This window comes from Pleurodeles waltl, chromosome 7 (assembly GCF_031143425.1).
Source record: "Pleurodeles waltl isolate 20211129_DDA chromosome 7, aPleWal1.hap1.20221129, whole genome shotgun sequence".
Lineage (NCBI taxonomy): Eukaryota > Metazoa > Chordata > Amphibia > Caudata > Salamandridae > Pleurodeles > Pleurodeles waltl.
The window spans coordinates 124,859,130-124,880,512 of NC_090446.1; the positions used below are offsets into that span (position 1 = coordinate 124,859,130).

The following is a 21,383-nucleotide window of genomic DNA, read 5'->3' on the forward strand; positions in this document are numbered from 1 at the left end:
TTGTATTGATGAGTTACATGAAGGGCAGTTTGTTTATTTTTTTTCTTCTCTCTTTTTAGGTTTTGCCTACGAGAGTGCTTGTACTGTTTTAAAAAAAAAAAAAATTGCAACACCTATTGTTATCTTACAGTGGGCTTAGTGGGCGCACATTGCTTATCATTGGTTAGTATCATTGCCACTCATATTTGCTTACTTTTTATTAATCATCTTCCTTAGGCTTCCCCTCGTTGTATTTGATGTCCTAGAGTACGTGTTCAGGCCTTGAGAAATCATTATGGAGAGACATTTTTTAGGGCAAGGTATTTTTTTTAGGCCTTCTGGCCTGGTCTGGGAGAGAACTCGTCCGTTCATTCAGAAAGTGAATGAGCAATAAAGATGCCTTTAAATCTTGTGTTTATCTTGTCAAGTTTGTGCCTTCAAAGACAGAGGTCAAATGTCAGCTTCTGTCTTTTATTTTGAAGACTGGTGTTTACTTTTCTTTCTCTCACTGCGAAGTTAAAGGATGTTTTTTTTTTTACATCAGTTTCACGCAAGGGCAGTGACACCTTAGGCAAGGGTCGCTCCCCTGGGGGGGCACATTACTGTTGGCTATTTGTGCTTCCCTTGGGGGCAGATTGACCTATTTTTGAAAGGCCCATCTGCCCCCAAGGGGGGGCAGAAAGCCCACCAGAGACCAGGGAAGATTTTTTTTTTTTTTATAAACTGGGGTATGGCCATCCGCCCCACCCTGAAAAATGGAAACAAAGTTGCTCTGCCCACCGATGGGCAGATAGGGCAATTACCCCTGATCCACTCCCCTGGGGTGGCGTCGGGGCAGAAAGCCTACTAGATGGCAGGGATTACAAAAAAAATAATAGTGTGGTGGTGGCAACCAGTATGGACATGGTTATGCCCCCACCCCAACTGAAGGGGGTAACAATCTTTCAGCTCTCTCCCCGCACACTAAAACATCTTATGTCGGCAAGCAAGAGGAAATTTGATTATTTTGTGTTTCAGTTTTACATTTGGGTCATGAGAGCTTGTTAACTCAAAATTGTCCCACTTGGAATGGTGAGGGCTGCCCTTTTTGGACTTTGGGACGCTGCCATGTAGAAAAATCTACGAGACCTAGACACTTCTAAAGACTAAACATCTGGGTAAGTCCAGGGAGGCGTGCTTCACATGCCCGCACCATTTTCTTACCCACAATGCCCTGCAAACCTTTAACTTTGCCTGAAATCACACATTTTTCCCACATTTTTGGGATGGAAACTTCCAGAATTTGCATGAACCCACAAAATTCCTACCACCCAGCATTGTTGCATCTATATCGATAAAAATTCTGCCCCACTTGTCAGCCTAAGAACGTTTTTTTTCAAACTGCCCTTTTGGACTCACTTTGGTTCTCCCTCATTTTCGACCTGTTTTTGGCTCTTCCCTGTCACAGGCACTTGGCCCACCTACACGAGTGAAGTATCATTATTACCGGGAGACGGGTGGTAGGAAATTTGTCACAGTGCCGTGATCCCACACAGAAATGTGGGCAAAATTATATATTTTTTTTTTTTTAGCTAAACTTGAGGATTCTGTGTGAGAAAACACTGGGGGATCCACGAAAGTCACACCTCCCTGGACTCCCTTGGGTGTCTAGTTTTCAGAAATGTTTGGGTTTGGTAGGTCTCCCTAGCTGGCTGCTGAGCCCAGGACCAAACACGCAGGTGTTCCAACCCCCACCCTCCAAAAAAACAGGTAGTTTTGTATTTGATCATTTTGATGTGTCCGCATAGTGTTTTGGGGCATTTCCTGTCGCAGGCACTATGCCTACCACACAAGTGAGGTACCATTTTTATCGGGAGACCTGGGGTACGCTGGGTAGAAGGAAGTTTGTGGCTCCCTTCAGATTGCAGAACTTTCTATCACCGAAAAGTGAGAAGAAAAGTTTTTTTTTGCCAGATTTTAAGGTTTGCAAAGGATTCTGGGTAACAGAACCTAGTGAGAACCCCATCCTGGATTCCCCTAGATGTCTAGTTTTCATAAATGCACAGGTTTGGCTGAGTTAGAGACCAAAATCCACAGCTAGGCACTTTGTTAAAAAAAAAAAAAAAAAACACGTCCGATTTCAGTGTAAAAATGTGATGTGTCCATGTTGCGTTGCCCTTTTTATTGGGAGACTTGGGGGAACACAGAATAGCAGAACAAGTGTTATTGCCTCTTGTCGTTCTCAAACATTTTTTACTTCCAAATGTAAGAGTGTAAAAAAAACACGTCTATTTGAGAAATGCCCTGTAATTCACATGCTATGGGGGACCTCAGAATTCAGAGATGTACAAATAACCACTGCTTCTCAACAGCTTACATTGTGTCCATTTTGGAAATATAAAGGTTTCCTTGATACCTATTTTTCACTCTTTATATTTCACCAAATGAATTGCTTTTTACCCGGTATAGAATAAAAACCCATTGCAAGGTGCAGCTCATTTATTGGCTCTGAGTACCTAGGGTTCTTGATGAATCTACAAGCCCTATATATCCCCGCAACCAGAAGAGTCCAGCAGACGTAACAGTATATTGCTTTTGAAAATCTGACATCGCAGGAAAAAGTAGAATAAAACATGGAGAAAAATGGCTTTTTTTCACCTCAATTACAATATTTATCATTTCAGCTGTTATTTATTGTTGGAAAACCTTGTAGGATCTACACAAATGACCCCTTGCTGAATTCCGCATTTTGTCTACTTTTCAGAAATGTGTAGATGTCCGGAAACCAGCATTGGTTTCACACTCATTTCTGTCACTAACTGGAAGGAGGCTAAAAGCAGAAAAAAATAGTAAAAATGAGGTATGGCTCAGTAAAATGCCAAATTTGTGTTGAAAAAGGTTTTCTGATTCAAGTCTGCCTGTTCCTGAAAGCTGGGAAGATGGTGATTTTAGCACCGCAAGCCCTTTGTTGATGCCATTTTTAGCAGGGGAAAAAACACAAGCTTTCTTCTGCAGCCCTTTTTCCCTCTTCTTTTTTTTTCTTCTTTATTACAAAAAACGAAATTTTCTTTGTATTTTGGCTAATTTCTCGATCTCCTCCAGGGGAACCCACAAACTGGGTACCTCTAGAATCCCTAGGATGTTGGGGAAAAAAAAGGACACAAATTTGGTGTGGGTAGCTTATGTGGACTAACAGTTATGAGGGCCTAAGCGCGAACTGCCCCAAATAGCCAAAAAAAGGCCTGGCACCTGAGAGGGAAAAGGCCTGGCAGCGAAGGGGTTAATAGGATCAAAACAAATCTTTACTTGGTGATATTTTACTCAGTGATGTGCAAATAATAAATATTTGCTGAAACCCGATTTCCACACATTGTTTGTATAGTATGTCGTTTTATTAGTAAAAGTACATGTAAGTGGCAATTTTACGGCAGTTCCAATGGAATGTCTGTCTGCAAATGACTGGGAGCCACAACATCATTATTTAATAATCTATTTATTCAGAGTGGGTTTTTGAGAATGAACTGAGAAGCATTCCTGCCCCCAGCCCTGATGACGAGGCAAGTCAGATGTCATGTGTATCCTAAATGTGGGCTATATTTTTATTGTACATGGAGAAATGTTTAGTCTCCTAAATCAAATATAATTTTGTGTACAGCAGATATGCTTCTAAGCTCACATATGAAGGTGGTCTCATTTGTGATAATGAAGCAAAACGCAACTCAGTGAAGTAAAACATTTGCCTAGGATTACACAATTTGAGATGAGTTTATTGGTCAAGCGCTTAACATTTATGTTGAGTACATTATTCGTGTCAGTAGACCTGCACGTCTGGTAACATTTTTCATTTTTTTCAAGGCCTGGTGATCTCCCATTTATAGGTATTGTACCGATGCTGAGAAGTGCAGGTAATCGCCCTTTCAAATTTAGGAAGCACAATTACTACGTACCTGACAGCAGCTACCCATTTGAAGTGCTTTTTCTACGGGCTATCAGTTGGTTGATTTTGAATTGCACCTATTACGCTTTTTAAGTCTCTTCAGCAGTTGTTTAATCCTGTTGTTTGTATGAGCCTAAAGGTTTCTCTACGTGCAGTCCATTGTCTCTGGCAAACTGAAGATAGTGAAGAAAGAGATGTCAGTATTTAAGCTTGATGCGGATAACCCAGAGCTCTGCTTTTTAGGTCATCCGTGTGCAGTTAGGTGCTTCTTCCATTGCCCCGGGAGCCTCCGTACTTCATTGAATACGTTTAAGACTAGTGTGTTACTTATTTTCATTAAACCCGAGTGCTTCTCTACACTACAGATGCCATACTGACTTTTTTTTGGTGGACTTTAGTTAATTGTTGCCCTTGAGATATACGAGCACATGGAGGTGGGATTTTGTGTCTTCCTAAAAATTGATTTATGAAATGTGCCTGTCCCCACTAAGTGAAATCCCTAAAGATGGAAACATGTTTCCAGGCCTCTGGCACATGTTGAGCACCAGTAAATCGCAGGCCAACATCAGACAACTCGAAGTTTAGTAGACATGTGTTACTGCCACTGGGACGCGATCACTTTTGAGACCTGGCTTGACCTTGCCTCTGCACTCTTGCGTATTGTCACCACTGCTTTAAAAAGTACACCAAGTGGGCTTTGGCTACAAAGGAGCAGTGTCGCTGTCCTCATGTTATTGGCTCTTTAAGGTATTTTTCAGCTTTCCAGGAAGTAATTCCGTTCGAATACACGAGGGACCATTTTATACCTGAAAAACAGAAAAATATACTCACATTGCTCGTCACATTCAGTTGTTCCTTTGCTGTGCATATTATGTAAAGAAAGTAATCCTTTCTTGCTACCTTTTCACCAGCATTGTCACACACAATGTAAAAACATGCTCAACTGAAAATATATATTTTTTTATTAAAACGTTTGAACACACGATTTCTCATTCTTTTTTTTCTCTTCAGAAAGTGCCCCATCTGTCCACAGGGCATTGCCAAGAACTTATTTTTAAAACGGTTGGGAATTAAAAAGCCAGTGTCGCTGAGGTTTAAAAAGCTTAGTCTGCGCCCTTCAGTGAACTTTGAAAACTGTGACCGATTTAAGAAAAATCGGTAGTGTAAGACTAAAAACTGCCATCTTTGCTTTCCTGGTTTGCCATTCTCTTTTCGGTGCTCTTAAATTTCAAGTTCCCCGAAAGTTTAAAATGTTCATGTGTCTGTATAAAGAAACATAATGGTTCACTTTTTTTCTCCTTAGATCTTTGACAGGTTTAAAGAGGTGTCTATAGTTTCTGTGGCCGCGTGCTGCCCAGGACCTCGAGGCCCGATTCGTAAATGCCCGGTTGATGTTTCGCTCTTTTCATACATTTATAAAATTAACGTGTTCTCCTCGAGGTTCTTCATCTCACAGGGCTGACATATATACAGCTTTATACATGTGGTACTTGTGAGTGTGCACACAGAGGGTTGAGTGTCTGAATGCGTCCTATTGTACACTGCTGGGTAGCTGTTTCAGAGAGGTAAACATGGTGAGAATGGAACATTTCCAGCTCCCACATGTTAGAGAAGAGAGGATTTGGTATTTATTTTTTGCTGATGAGTAACCGTCTTTGCCAGAAAAGTCAACTGAGGCTTGCTATGTGCCAGAAGCTTCCAGAACATCCTAGCCCTGAGTTTTGGAAGCTGGTTTTGTGGGCTTGGTGGTTTCTTTTTGAGATTCCGCGACCTCAAATAGCTAGGCGCTTTTAGGTCCTGAACTCAGTATATCCTCTTTTAGATGTCTTGTATGTAAGAAAAGCTGCCCTTACCTGCATGGTTACCCCAGATTTTTTGGCTTCACTGTATCCTGTATGTGTGGTGGCTTTAGAACTCTGTGCACTTTACCACTGCTAACCAATAGTAAAGTTCATTTGCTCCCCTGTTTAACATGGTTGAACTGGCATACTCCAAATTGGTATATTTAACTTGCCATACGTCCATAATATATGGTACAATGTGTACCCTGGGCTTGGGAGGTGAATGCCCCCAGTGGACTGCATCACCTATTGTGCTATCCTCTACAGTGGCAGTGCAAGCATGACTTCAGGCCTGAAGTGCAGCCTGTCCGTAGCAGTGTAAAATCTGCAAGTTGACATCTAAAATTAAACCCTTTTGGAAAGTCAAATCCTCCATTTTAAATATTAAAAAGTCACATCTATGTAGGCCTTGTCACCCACAAGGCAGGGTGCATGATATTTGAAGGTAGGACATGTATAAACGTAATATTAACATGCTCTTACTGTGACTGATGCGTAAAAGCTAATTATCACTGTGGTGAGCCTAGCTGACCATGTAGGAGACCAGAATACAGATTAAAATCCTAATTCAAGAATAAGACTAGCTACAAAAATAATAAACTATTTTTAATAGTTATTGGAAATCAAATTAACTCGTGTCCTCAGACTTCTAATAAAAATGAAGAAAAAGTAACTTTTTAAAAGTTAACTTTCCATGCCAGAAGTTCCTGGAGTCTAAATGTGCATTTGCTTTTCCACTTCTGCCAGACGGGAATTAGCATTTGTATAGGTGTGATGTTCCTGCCAAGAGCTATTCAGTAGGCTGATCTGACTAGGCCAAGATGACTCCTCTGAACCTAGAAGTACATGTAAGGGGGGGGCTTTTAGCATCTTTTTTTACTTTAGTGTAAATTCCTGTTTCAGTGTCAAATCCTGCTTGACCGGTTTGCTACCTTTATAACACTGAAGGTGCACTTGAATGTAAACATGATGCAAAAGCAATTTGTGGTTCTTGAGTACCCATTGTCTGGTTGCTGATGGACCTGCTTTGACCCACCAGATTTCTGTCTTGGGATTTATTGTGGATGTCGTAGCTGCTTCAGACTGGATTTTGGTTTTTAGATGTGGGAGGGCTCTAAGATTACCATAGAATACTCTATACACAAACAACCCAGTACTCAGCGTCCAAGTTTTATTTAGCAGAGGGCTTTTGTCATCTCGAATGCCCAAAATGTGTAGAGTTGGCGCTGGGAACTTCTACCCCATCGGTTAGGGTGTGCCCAGACGTCATTTCAATCTACTAGTTCATGCTAGACAATATGTGAAATTTCTACCCACTTTAAAACACTCTGGTCCTGAAGTAGATCAGAAGAGGACTGATCCTGCTGTCTGTGACCTGAGATCATCCCTGAAGGCCTAGACCTGCTCTTATTGTACTCAGGACAAAGAAGTGGACTCCAGGGGTCATAAGGCTTGACCTCCTCTTCAAGCCGCAGAGATAAAGCTGCAAGAGACCTTTCCTGTAAATGCTCAGCTGATCAGTGGTAACTGAACTCTGCTGTGACACTTGTTGGACACTCTAAGTCTCTAAGTGCCTCCCCTGAAGTCCTGGATGGCTTTGGAAGTGTGGTTCCGTGATGGATTGGGTTTTGACGGACTAATGCTAGAAAGTAAAATCTTTGGCCAGGACCAACTTGGTTCCATTTTGGTAATCCTGAAGCTGTACCCAGGTCCCAGTCCACTGCATCCATAAACTTTCATTGGCACTTATCACTTTTTGAACCATTACTGCATAAAGCTTTAAAACTTCATATCTCTTGTCCCCCACCTTATTGGATTTTTTTTACATTTTGGTGTCATTGTTTATACATTTTACTCCTTTGTTCTAATTTGATTTGCATTTTGTTTATTGTTTTGCATTTCAACTTTGACTGTTTTGATACTGTATAAATACTTTACAGATTGTCCTAAATTAAGCTGGTCTGCTCTATGCCATAGCTACAACAGAATTGAGCTCCGGTGATGTTAATGACTTTGAGGGTTCACCCTGACACAGGTTGTGACTGTTCCTCAAGATGGATAGCCATTCACTATATATAATTCATGATTTGCCTGGGGCAAAATATTATGTCACTGTGGTAGTAATCTCCAATTGCACTAAATCAAGGATATGGATCATTAGCAGAGCCTGTAAAACGTATGTCCTTTCTATCTACCAAGCAGTACATGTAAATCTGAGTTGACCTCCGATTGCAGTTCACCAAGCCTTCACATGATACTATTTCCAGATTTGGGATTAGTGCAAACTAGAAGCATATATTCCGTTAATGAATGACAATGGCTGTTGTCATCCCGCACATCCCATCCTCTAACTTTCATCTCTATTATTAACTGTATGTATTAGGAAACTTGTGTCCCTTGTTTGTGACATCAGCAGCCTCTTGGGCTCCACATCATGCCATCTAAAAGCATTATTGTCTGGAGGCTAGCTTTAGTGCTAATGGCTAACATGCCCCAGGAGCACTTGGAAATCTTCTTAGCTTGAAGCTCGACCTTGATTTCTGCTGTTTGTTAATTTACTTGGGGATATCTGCCCATAGGCTTGAAATGAATGGGAGGCATGCCTAGTAATAAGGAAACATTACTATACCTTTACTGAAGTCCTCTCAGTTTGCCCACTTTGTCAGTTGAGGCCTTCGCTAGTACTACTGAGCTTACTTTCCATCTTGGGAACTGAATTTTCAAGCGGATAAAGAATATATGGGGCAAGACGCACCATAAGAGACAGACAGTGCAGTTTGAGTTGTCTTGCATTCTATAGATGGTCTGTGACTTAGTTTACAGTTTCTTCTATGGTTGAAAATCAAGGTAAACGTCTGGATTCGGATTACCATACCCACTGGAAAGTAATGGTTGTTGAGGGCCAGAGAGTCTGGGGTGCTCACCCGGCAGTATGCTGGAAAGTAGTCCCTAGAGTGGGATTTTTCGCGGGATGTTATATCACAAGCAGAAGAGATTCCTTTCCCAAGCTTAGTTAAATACCCTCTCCCTAAGTTGAGCAGGGCTTTATGTGGACGTGCCCTAAAGGAACTTGTTGATGAGGGGTGAGAAGAGCTTTGTGCTTTGCAACCTCCTTCTGCGGGACTGGTCTATAAGTTTGGGATGGAGTCCTGGAGGCGCTACACAAAGGTTATCCTGGTGCTGTTCCTGCCCGATGCATGTAATCCTTTGATGTATTTTTGTTAAATTAAAAATAATTACAGATGAAGCCATATAAGGAGTTAAGTGGAATTTTGCAAAAAGAGGCTTCTTCTGCTGTGTGTACATGCTTTTTAAATTTTTAAATTGGGACAGAGTTTTGGTTTAACGGTTGTGGTATTCTGTTACTTGTGGTCCTAATTAAGGTTGGTGCAGTGTCTCTTAACCCCTCAGCTGCTGCTGTCCCCCAAAGTGGTGAGCCCTTTTTTGGCTATTTGGGGTAGCTCGCGCTTAGGCCTTCATAACTTTTTGTCCACATAAGTTATCCATGCCAAATGTGTGTCCTATTTTTCCAACATCCTATGGATTCTAAAGGTGCCCAGAGTTTGTGGGTTCACCTGGAGGAAGACTAAGAAATTAGCCAAAATACAGTTATAATTTCGTTTTTTTTTCAGAAAATTGGAAAAAAGGGCTGCAGATGAAAGCATGTGCTTTTTCCCCTGAAAATGGCATCAACAAAAGGTTTGTGGTGCTAAAATCACCACCCTCCCAGCTTTAGGGAACAGGCATACTTCAAGCAGGAAACCGTATTTTTTAACACAATTTTGGCGTTTTACTGGGACAAACCCCATTTTTACTATATTTGTCTGCTTTCAGCCTTCTTCCAGTTAGTGACAGAAATGGGTGTGAAACCAATACTGGATCCCGGACAGCTAAACATTTCTGAAAAGTAGACAAAATTCTGAATTCAGCAAGGGGTCATTTGTGTACATCCTTCAAGGTCTTCCACCAGAAAGTAACGGCTAAAATAAAATAATATTGAAATCGAGGTAAAAAAAAAAAACAAAGAGCCATTTCTGTCACGTTTTCTTCTATAACTTTTTCTTCTAGAACTTTTTCCAGCTATGGCAGATTTTTGAAAGCAATATATCATTACGTCTGCTGGACTCTTCTGGTTGCGGGGATATGTGTAGGGCTTGTAGGTTAATCAAAAACCCTAGGTACCCAGAGCCAATAAATGAGCTGCACCTTGCAGTGGGGTTTTATTGTATACCGGGTATACAGCAATTCATTCGGTGAAATATAAAGAGTGAAAAATAGGTATCAAGGAAACCTTTGTATTTCCAAAATGGGCGTAAGGTGTTGCGAAGCAGTGGTTATTTGCATAACTCTGAATTCTGTGGTACAGGCTCTCAAGTGGGGTAGCTTTTTTTATCAGGACAGGTGGGGAAACACTGGGTGGTAGGAATTTTGTGGATCCCAGCATATTCCTGTAGTTTGTGTGACAGAAATGCAAGAAAAAATAGAGTTTTTATTCAACATTTCACCTTTGCAGGGTATTCTGGGTAAAAAAAAAACTTTGGGGAATCCACACAAGTCACACCTCTGTGGAATCCCCTGGGTGTCTAGTTTCCAGAAATGTCTGGGTTTGGTAGGTTTCCCTACATGACCTCCAAGCCCAGGACCAAAAACGCAGGTGCCTAACTTAAAAAAACAGGTTGTTTTGTGGTAGATAATTTTCATGTCTCCACAATACGATTTGGGCAGTGGAATTTGGGGCTGAACTAAATTGGGAAGCTCCCAAGTGAGCACTCTCTCTGTGCTTGCCGCCTCATGCACCTGCTCTCTGAGTTGGGCTAACCTGCTATTGTCTCGCTGCACAGACTGTGCTGGCGAAGGGACAGCAGGACTGTCCTCATCACCTCCTTCAGAATCACTGAAAGAGGAGTTATCAAATGGGACTCAGACGACTGAAAAAACAGTCCCAGGGTCTGCACCATTGTCCTATCCCTCAGATGCTGTCTCAGTATCTGCTGTCTCAGTCTCTGATCCTATGTCAGAGCTGTCCTCTGTAACCCATGTTAGGGCATGATCAGCAGTCATCCAACGAGATGCCATCTCCGCTACTGGCTAAACTGACCCTCTAGAGCACAAGCCTACGTAGACAGTTACAAAATTGCTGGTGGGTATGTGTGTGATACTTGCAACAGTAGAGGTCACCTTACCTTCGCTTCTTCCCTCAATCAACATGTTATCTCAAGACACTAAAAAAAAAAAGACACACTATTAACTTCACCTTGTTACATACCAATCGTCACAGTCTTTAGCGCCCAGTCCAATAATCATTATTGGTACGCCAGCTCCCTTGACCACCTCCTCAGATTCCCTCACTACCACCCAGCAAAAGTGCCCTCCATCTCTCCATGGCCCCCCTAACACATACATTTCATTTGTATTATAGTGCAGGTAATGGCTGGCTTTACTAGTCCACTCGGCTGTTCACATAAAATACAGATTTGATCATTGCAGTAGGCATATAAACCTTCTACTTTAAGGCATAAAAACTGCCACTAGACAAAAGTCAGATCCTTTTGTAGCAAAAACATAATCACAAGACTTACTTTACTTTTTTTATTGCTGCCTAAAAGCTGCAGTTGAAAAGCATCAGTTGGAGAATGTGCGTTGCTTTGAAGATGTATATTGATCACTTTTATATGTGGGTGTGATTTTCCTGGGGGCCGATCGCAGCCCACAGGGAAACCACACACGTTTTCTGAGGGGGCTGACCGCCCCACTCCAAGTGAAATCACTAGGGTCTAGTGGGGTTTCAAGAAGGCCTTGCTTGAAAGGGGGGGAATCTCCTCTTTCAAACGAGGCCTTCCTGAACTTTGGGGAGGCCCGTTTTCCCCACTGGAGCAGGAAGCGGCCGTGACGTCACAAAGAGGCGGGTGGGGGGAGACACGGAAGATCTTCTGTGTCTCTTGTTTTTTTTAAAAATACATATATATTTTTTTTATCCCCCTCTCTGGTGACGGCCACTTGTCGTGACCCGCACCAGGGAGGTAGTGCTGGCATCGGCCACTGGCCGACGTCCACACCCAAGGAATTCATTTTATTGTTTTCTTTGTAACCTTATTTTGTGCTATTGGGATATTTTTTGTTATTAACTCTCTGGGAGGAAAATGAAAATATTTGTGTCCATTTATCCTGCTCGTTAATTCTATTATGGTCTGATGAGCTTATCTACGAAGATCAAGTGCATAGCTCAGTATTCAAATATTTTTAGGTCTTGGCTACCAGGCAGTGCAAACTGATCATTGTCATTTGCTTACTTCTTATTGGTTGACTTGCCTTAGTCTTCTTTTGTTGGTTCCTCCCAGGAGCATCTTTACCAAACTTTTGTTTGAATGGCTTGTATGCTTCTATTGTTCATGTTTAGGGAACTATTTTCTTTTCTTTTTCTTTCAGCAATTCTTGACTTTACATGTTTTCCAGCACCCTCCCTTGTGACGTCTTGTGCGGCTTCCCTCTGCAAACACCCGCTGCCTTGTGCGCTCCTGTTGCTTTTTGTGATGTTTGTCCCTCTCACTTCCCCCCTCACACCTGACTTTATTTTAATTGTATGTTCTTCCTGCCTCTCTCCAACCCATTCTTCTTTGCTCACCCACCCTTACAATCATTTCAGGTGTTTTTTTTGTTCACTTTTTGTATTTGGAAGGTCCAGCGGCTGGGATTTACTGAAGGGAGCTCCACTGCATCAAAAACACTATGCATGGTTAGCATTATTTTTTTATTTACTGAAGTACGTGGTGTCTGCCATCTAAGACCAATCAATTAAAAGAAAAGGGGATATGGCGCCTGTGCAATGCCATGATTGGCAACAACAGCTGCATCATCTCAACTTTGCATTTTGTTTTTTTGCCGCTGCTGAACAGTATTTGCAACAAATATCAGCAAAGCCAGTGGATGCAAAAGGCAATCCCTCTTGGTTTTACCAATGATTTTCTGTTACTGGCTGTGGAAAGGCCCTATTTTTGCATATTTATTTTCTTTCAGATAATTGCGCACCCGCGCCTTGATTACACATGTCTTAGTCGCCTGATTTCAACACATACTCCTAGCGTAAAGCTTCTTCACAGCTAAAGTGTGGAAATCCCTGTGGTTTTATCTATATAGTGAACAGAAGATCTGTTTCTGGGCGAAAACCCATGACCAGCAGGTCTACAGCGAAAGAAAATATAATATCTTTTCATATCTCCCTCAAAAAAAGCCATAATTTAGTCCTGTGTGCAACCATCAAAGTGCATTACCTCTTCTTTTCATTGCTCTGTAGATGGCTCATTTAAACAATTGTAAATCGATCTAGATCTCATTTATTTCACTTTGCAGTGGCAACAGTTTTGTTCCTTCTCTTCTGCTGTTAGCCTTGGCCCTGGAAATAAGGAATAATGGGTGTATAGAGGCCTAGTTTTTGATCCTAGGGTGTGGCTAAAGAGAAGGTGAGAATACCGCATGTTGTGTGGTATGCAAGGTGACGTGTTTACCTGCCGGAGGAGGATCAACGTAGCTCACGGCAGGAATAGATGGGGATACAAATTTGGGTGACATTCTGACCGTAAAAAAAAAGTGCTACTGCAAGTGGAAGGTAACAGTGAGGCATTATGGACACAATTGAGTTTCAGAGTAGATATAAATAATTTCAAATGCTGGGGTCGGTTCTGGATAAATTGAAGTGAAAATGCAGAACGCTAGAAGGGATCATTGGTCTTTACTGCTTGGAAGCATCTCTGTTCATCATGTTAGCTCTGCCCCTTATAGAAGGTCGCTTCAGAATAAAAGCTTGTAAACTGGACGACGTACTACATTATCTGTTCTGAGCAAAGGTACCCTTTCTAATTCACATAGGGCATCCAATGGTGTTATTGGCCTCCCTCACAACAACTACTGATTATCTGTTTCACCATGGCTAACTATAGAAACTACAATACACCTGATGACAATACAGTCACACCTGTGTGTTTATGGAAGGAATGGGTGAAACAAAAGTGAGATTGAGAAGGGTCTGATAGACAGAGAAACTCGACAGTTGCTATCCAAGGACGGCCTGAGATTGACACACCAAAGTTTTCAGAACTAAAACCGGCTTGGATTATCCTAAATGGAGGAGGAGACAACCCAGGGGCCTGTGAAGTCATCTGGGAGCTAAAACAGGGATTGAGGCTCGGAAAACAGCTGTTTTATAAATACCTCACCTAAATCCGTAAGAAGACCACTTCGAAGTAAGAGGGAGGCAAATCCTATTAGAGGGGCAGCTACTTCAGATTGCAGATGGAGTACAAAAGACCACTCCTGTGGCTTACAGCTGATGGGGTAGCAGGGCCGGACATTTCCCCTGTGGGCTGGAAGCTGCTTTTGAAGGCCCAGAGCCACTCCTTGTGCCTCTGTCACTTTCGCCAGCACCCCAAGGTTAATTGCAGAGGGCATTGGGGATACTTACAGAAAGAGAAGAGGGGAAGTGACCAAGGGGAGGGAGGGAGGGATGGATGTATGGATATTGCTCAAGGAGACCAGGCAGGACTGATTTTAGCATTTTTGCTGGGGCTGATTTTGATTAGCCACTCCGTCTTTGTGGGCTAGAGTAAACTAGGGCGTTGAGAAAAAAGGCGGGACCTAGCCTTCATAAAACTGAGGGGAGGAGCAGCGCAGATGGGACACTGCAGTTTCAACGAGGTGACCTGTGCCAAAACATATGCTTGTTAAGACCACGCATTTACACTGTAGATTTAGCTACCGTATTTTCCGCACTATAAGGCGCACCTAAGAGCCTTAAATTTTCTCAAAAATTGCCCGTGCGTCTTATAATCCGGTGCGCTTTATGTGTGCACTGAGTTCCAAAATCTGTCAAAATGTTGTTGTGCGACTTTGGTAAGCGCTTTGCTTAATTGACTGTCGGACCATTTTTCGCTGACACAGGGACGTAATACGTAAGCTGGCAGCGATAAACTAATCAGAGAACATTATGTAATACGTACAGTACGTACGTTTACCTTCTCCACTCCTCCGGTAGGTTGACTACCGGTATGTTGCAAAACCACATTTGTTTGTCTAAGGACCCCCCCAAAATGGCACCAGTGAAGAGACATGCTTACGAGGCACATTTCAAACTACAGGCTCACGGTTACGCGGTTGTAAATGGGAATAGAGCAGCTGCAAAAGTATTCAACATCAATGAATCTATGGTTCGGAAGTGGAGGAAGCAAGAAAATTAACCGCGCCAAGTTAAGAAGACGAAACAGTTTCCGCGGGAACAAATCGAGGTGGCCACAGTTAGAAGACCAACTTGAACAATGGATTATTGAACAAAGAACAGCCGGGAGAAGCGTCACTACAGTCACCATTCGACTGAAGGCAACAACAATAGCACAAGACATGAAGATCGAACACTTTCAAGGAGGTCCGTCTTGGTGCTTTTGTTTTATGAAAAGGCGTCATCTCTCCATCAGCGCAAGAACTACCGTGGCGCAGCAACTGCCAGCGGATTACAAAGAAAAGCTGCCCATCTTCCGCACCTACTGCAGTAACAAGATTACCGACAAAAAGATCTAGCCCAACCACATCACCAACATGGACGAGGTCCCCCTCACTTTTGACATCCCCGTGAACCATACTGTGGAGAAAAGGGGGACCAGCATGGTATCGATACGCACAACGGGGCATGAGAAGTCTGCTTTCACTGTTGTTCTTGGTTGCCACAGTAATGGACAGAAACTACCACCTATGGTCATTTTTAAGAGGAAGACGCTGTCAAAAGAAAAGTTTCCAGCTGGAATCATCGTTAAGGCAAATCAAAAGGGCTGGATGGACGAGGAGAAAATGAGAGAGTGGCTGAGAGAGGTGTATGTAAAGAGACCGGATGGTTTTTTCCACGAATCACCGTCCCTGTTGATCTGCGACTCCATGCGTTCCCATCTTACTGCTTCTGTGAAAAACCAAGTGAAGCAAATGAATTCGGAGCTTGCCATCATTCCTGGAGGACTAACAAAAGAACTCCAACCGCTGGACGTTGGTGTAAACAGGGCGTGCAAAGTGAAGTTGCGAACAGCGTGGGAGCAATGGATGACAGACGGTAAACACACCTTTACTAAGACTGGGAGGCAGCGCCGGGCGAGTTACGCCACCATATGTGAATGTATTGTGGATGCCTGGGCTAAGGTATCTGCTTTAACTGTTGTCCGAGCTTTCGCGAAAGCCGGCATCATTGCTGAACAGCCACCTGGCAACGAAACTGACTCCGACAATGATGAGAGAGAACCCGGCATGTTTGATGGCGAAATTGCCCAGCTGTTCAATTCAGACACAGAAGATGAGGACTTTGATGGATTTGTGGGAGAAGATTGATTAAAAAATAATGTGAGTGTATTGTTAAATAGTAGAATAAAGATCAACTAAACTCACTGTTTTGCTTCCGTTACCTTTTTACAACACTATGAACACCTTTTTTTTGTAGACCGTATGTTTTAGTATGTGCCTTATAATACGGTGCGCCTTATGTATGGGTTAAGTACAGAAATAGATCCCTTAATTGAGACTGTGCCTTATAATCCGGTGCGCCTAATGGTGTGGAAAATACGGTACTTGAAGATTTTAGCCAGTCCTCTTCATTTATTGTTATTTTATTATGTCATTCAGTTGTCCTTTCATCCGCAAAAGGCTAGCAGCCAAATACCAGACCTATATTGGTTTTGCCAGTGATTATTTGGGTTTTACATCCTACTAGTGAACACCCAGTTGGTATGGCTCAGGCTTTTTATAGCACAGTTTCCCTGTTCTCTTCAAGCCAATTTGCAAATATCATCCACTCTGATGACAAACTTTTACAGTTGTTTTTTGAATGTGAGTCTGCATTTGTAAGGTTCTAAAACCCTTTTGTGAACAGAGAAGCAGAGTTCTTTGTCAAGATAGGTCCTTTCAAATTGTGTCAGGGATTTCAAGGTGTAGCCTGTGCAGCTCTTCCTGCTACACCTGTGACTGAGCCCTAACACTTTGTAATGCTGTGCCCCCGCCCCACCCCCGAACCCGACTCGTGGTGAAAACAATATTGGGCATCCCTACGAGTTTTTCACAATTCTATTAAATTGGCAATGTTTAAATATGTGTAGACTTAGAAGTGTGTTGGTGTGTGTTTGGCGGGCGGGTTGAAGAGTATTTTGAGTTCCTTCCCTTTTGACACATACTCCCAGCTTGGATGTAAATGACAAAAGATGTTAGTGATGGCCCATTACAGAGCGCTTTACTGCTCCTCATTTTTTCGGCTTAAAACAAAGCCCCATTATCAGAATAATGCTTTGTTTGGCCAGAGTCTAGTGCCTCCCCTGGAATCACTTGAGGCCCCCTTAGATTAAAGACCCCTGTTCTAACTAGTGAATTCAAGAGTTGTGCAGAACTCGCTCTGTCTGCGGGGACTGCCCTTATAGTAATAGCTGTAATAAATAAGCATGCTTAGTAAAGGCATACGTGGAAAGGGCATGCGTGATTCTGTCATACAACCCCTCCTCTCAACCTGAAAAAGTACTCCCTGAGGCCCAAAACTATCCACACCCCTAATAAGTAAGGTACCTCGACACCCCCACCCACCCTGAGCCCTAAAACCTTCCCCACCCCTAATAACTGAACTACCCTGACCCCCCCCCCACCCGCCCTAAGCCCTAAAAAAAACTACCCGACCTCACCCACCCGGAGTCCTGGAAAAAAAAAAAACTATCCCAACACCCACCCACCTCACCCCTAAAAACTAAACTACCCCAACACCCCCACCCACCCTGAGTCGTAAAACCTTCCCCACCCCTAATAACCCAACTACCTTGACGCCACCACCCACCCTAAGCCCTAAAAAAAAAAGCTACCCCTGCACCTAAAAACTAAACTACCTCGCCATCCCCACCAGCCCTGAGCCCTAAAACCTTTCCCCACCCGATAACTAAACTACCCCGATCACCCCACCCTAAGCTCTAAAAAAAAAAAAAAAAAAAAAAAAAAACACCCTACCTCAATCCCCTAACCCTGCCCCTAAAAACTAAACTACCTCCATAACCCCACCTGCCCTAAAAAAAAAAGCAGCCCTGACCCACCCGCAAAAACTAAACTACCCCAACACCTGCAACCGCCCTGAGCCCTAAAACCTTCCCCCCTAATAAAGTACCCTCACCCCCCCACCCACCCTAAGCCTAAATCCACCCCCACCACTAACAACTACACCAAACGCTGCTCCAACCCAACTTATCTCACCATGTCCTCTCCCGATCCTTCCTCCACTCCTCTGGCCGTTCCCTAAACCGCGCCCCACCCCTGAAAAATAATCCCCCCCCGAAACCCAGAAAAACCCTGAAAAATGTTTTTTTTTTTTTTTTTTTTTTTTATACCCAAACTCTCCACCATGCCCCTAAAAAAATAACTACTCAGTCCTCCCCACCCACCCTAAGCCCTAAAAACTAAAGTTCCTCAAATACCCTGCCCTTTAAAAAAAAAAAAAAAAAAAGGAAAGAAATACCCCCCATCCAACCCTGCTCCAGCCCCACTTAACTCACTGGGTCCTCTCTCGATCCACTCTGCCTTTTTCTGTGCTTTAACCACGCATATGCGTAGTTTGGCACGTGTGATCAAGGCTCAGAAAAAGGCAGTTGTTCCCTCAAGCGTTGTTATGCCTGCGTGGTAAACGTCCACGTTGTTTAGGACATTTCCTGTATGAAGACAGTTGTGTTACCTGTGCATACGATCGAGTTAATGCAGCCCTGTTGACCTGTATCTCCTGCTTTATTTTTCAGTAAACGAGTTCACGGTGATCCGGAAGAAGTTCAGGTGCCCGTACTGCAGCTTCTCTGCCATGCACCAGTGCATCTTGAAGAGGCACATGCGCTCGCACACGGGCGAGAGGCCCTACCCGTGTGAGATCTGCGGCAAGAAGTTCACCCGGCGCGAGCACATGAAGCGGCACACCCTGGTAAGCTTATGGGCTCCCCCTTAATACCGACAGAGGTGGATGAGCCCCAAATTAACTGGGAGCCCCAGAACTAAGGGTCCGTTTCGGCTCTTGGAACCCGTGCACAACTCAAGCCCTGAAAACGTTTGCTTTGTAAATCCTACAGCAAACAAGACATAATATATGATAAAGCCTCTTCAAAGTTTTAAAAAAAGTGTATTTCTTTAACATGTAGAAGCTTTGACATTACTACGTCACAGTATAGCACTGGACTGAAAAGTTATGTTTTTTAAACATAAATCATTATTACTAAAATAAGTGGGAAGGTAGTTGTCATGTAAACCCTGTACGTGGTCCAGATTATTATAGATCAACATTATGACAGAATATTTAATCTAACACTGTAGGTTTTTGTACAACTGGAATTCTGAACTCACTGATTTGCAAGTGCTTTCATACGGCATAATGAAGAATAAGGAGTTTTGGTGAAGTAAAATATTTGCCCAACATCTCACATTTTAAGCAGGAATGTTGAGTTTTATGCAGGTTTTCTGATTGCAATTTGTATAGATCAACCACCTGTCTTGCCTTTATATTACCACTTCGTTTTTACCTTTGTGCACTTTTTATATAGCACAAACTCTACCCAAAGGGATTAGAGAGCCTTACCTCAGCCCCAGTTACATTACACAAGATCACATTCATTTTTATAGGCACAGAGAGATTAAGTGATTTGCGCAGAATCACAGGATGTTGAGCCAGTGCAGAGACTCAAACGTGGTTCCCCCGTTCCAAAATTGCCACCTCTGGCTTTAAGGCCTCATCTTGGGTAGAGGGTGAAGCCACTTGAAAGCTTATTATAGGCTTGAGCTTCTATGGATCACCCACCTCTAAATACCAACTGCAGAGCATCCCTGACCCCAGGGAGGTAGGCAAGGGTTGTTTGCGTAGTCTGCCCTTTCATTGTAAGCCTCAAGTGGTGACATGCAGCGGAAGTGCCATCCAACCAAGAGCCAGATGCCATAAGTCTGCAGCTAGAAGCACTTCTAGAGAAACTACAGATCACATGTACACATCTAGTCTATTTGGTTTTCATGCAGTTCAAGTTAGAAGAAGGCAAGCAAACAAATAATGGCGAGACCTGAACTGAAGCCAAGGGTCTGAGTTGGCTGAGGGAAATTGTACCTGAACCAATCCATGACAATATTTGGCATGTAAATTGTTTAACACACACCGCATAACATTTATGGTAAAAATCTCTTCAAATTATTATTTTTTTTTTAAAAGGTATGTCTAACATGCAGAAGCGTTTAGTACATCTTAATATATTACTGTTTTGAGCGGCATTTATTAAAAGTGATAGTTTTTAAAGATCAACTTAGAAACATCCATGCCTCTCTCTACCCTACTGACAATGCCATCAGTGAACTAAGAGGCAAGTAAGTTGTCATGGGCACCATATATGTGACCTACATTCTTGTTATACATGGAGCAAGATTAAAGAGATAGTAACCAAACTCAAAAGAGGTTTTTGTATACCGCACATCCTGAGCTAAAGTGTTTCAAGTTGTTCTCTTATGCAATAATGTAGAAAAAGCAGACAGGATGAAATAAAATACTTGCCTAGGATCACAAAGATTGGTAAACTGGGGAAAGGCGGGATTGGTTCCAGGTTTTCTAGTTGCACATTCTGCAGTTATGCTCAAATAGTGTAACGTTTACTTTTATTCACAAATTATAGAAAAAGTTTTCAGATTTTCAATTGTGCTTTTTTGTGCATACTTAATTTCTTTATTTGTAAATCTATTTATTTACATTTTATTGGAACAAAACAACATACCCCGTAGGGCAGAAAGACAGTAAGAGCAAAAACATGTCAAAGCTTTACAGAGGAAGGTCTTACAGGTATGGCTTATTCGTCTGTCATGTGAACTGGGTGCTGTGTTAACAAGGCAGCCACGTCCATCGCACCAACAGCTCAGAGTCCCAGTATTTATATAAAGCGTATCTATCAACTTAGTCTTGCGTGTCCTGTAGCCAATAAAATTCCCTCCCGGGACCTTATTTCTTGATAAATTTCCTTGCCCAACCGCGGGCTTGATAGGTTAGTTTCTCTGCCATCATGAACAGGTCCATCCCTGACCGCCATTGCTTCAGTGTGAGGGGGCCTCAGGTGCCCCCAGTGTTATGCCATGTCCCTCCTGGCCACAACCAGGTGTTGGCTACTAAAGAGAAGCTTAGGGCACGGCAAGTCTACATCCGTTGAAATGCCCAGTAACACATACCGGGGATCAGCTGGGATCTGCACTTCGAGTACCTTCCCGAGTTCTCCCGGAATACTGGACCAATGCATTTGAATATGAGGGCATGTCCACAAAGTATGCATGAAAGTGCCCCTGTTCGTCCCGCAACTTACACAAGTCAGCGATTGGGCCCTGTCAATTATGTGAAGTCGTGCCCTGCGATAATAGATCCTATGTAGGATTTTTAATTGAATGAGTCGTAGCCGGATGTGTATGGCCACTTCGCGTGGGTGCATAAGTGCAGCCACCCAGTCAATGTCGTCTAGGGATCCCAGGTCTTCCTCTCACCTCACTCTCGAGTATTGTAGCATGTCAGGCGTGATAATATTCCTGGTTTTGTATGTCCATGAAATTGCTTTCTCCTCAATCTGTCCCATAAGGAGTTTACCTTCCAGCAGGCATAGTCTGAA

General features: G+C 42.8%; 1 protein-coding gene across 6 annotated transcripts in view; it reads left to right on the forward strand.

The window, feature by feature from the left end:
- ZBTB46 (zinc finger and BTB domain containing 46) overlaps positions 1-21,383 on the forward strand; it is a 232,109-nt gene that overhangs the window by 184,326 nt on the left and 26,400 nt on the right. For all 6 annotated transcript variants that reach the window (XM_069243264.1, XM_069243263.1, XM_069243261.1 and 3 more), the window contains one exon: positions 18,516-18,691. In XM_069243264.1, the coding sequence (XP_069099365.1) occupies positions 18,516-18,691 (176 nt within the window). The remainder of the gene's footprint in view (positions 1-18,515; positions 18,692-21,383) is intronic.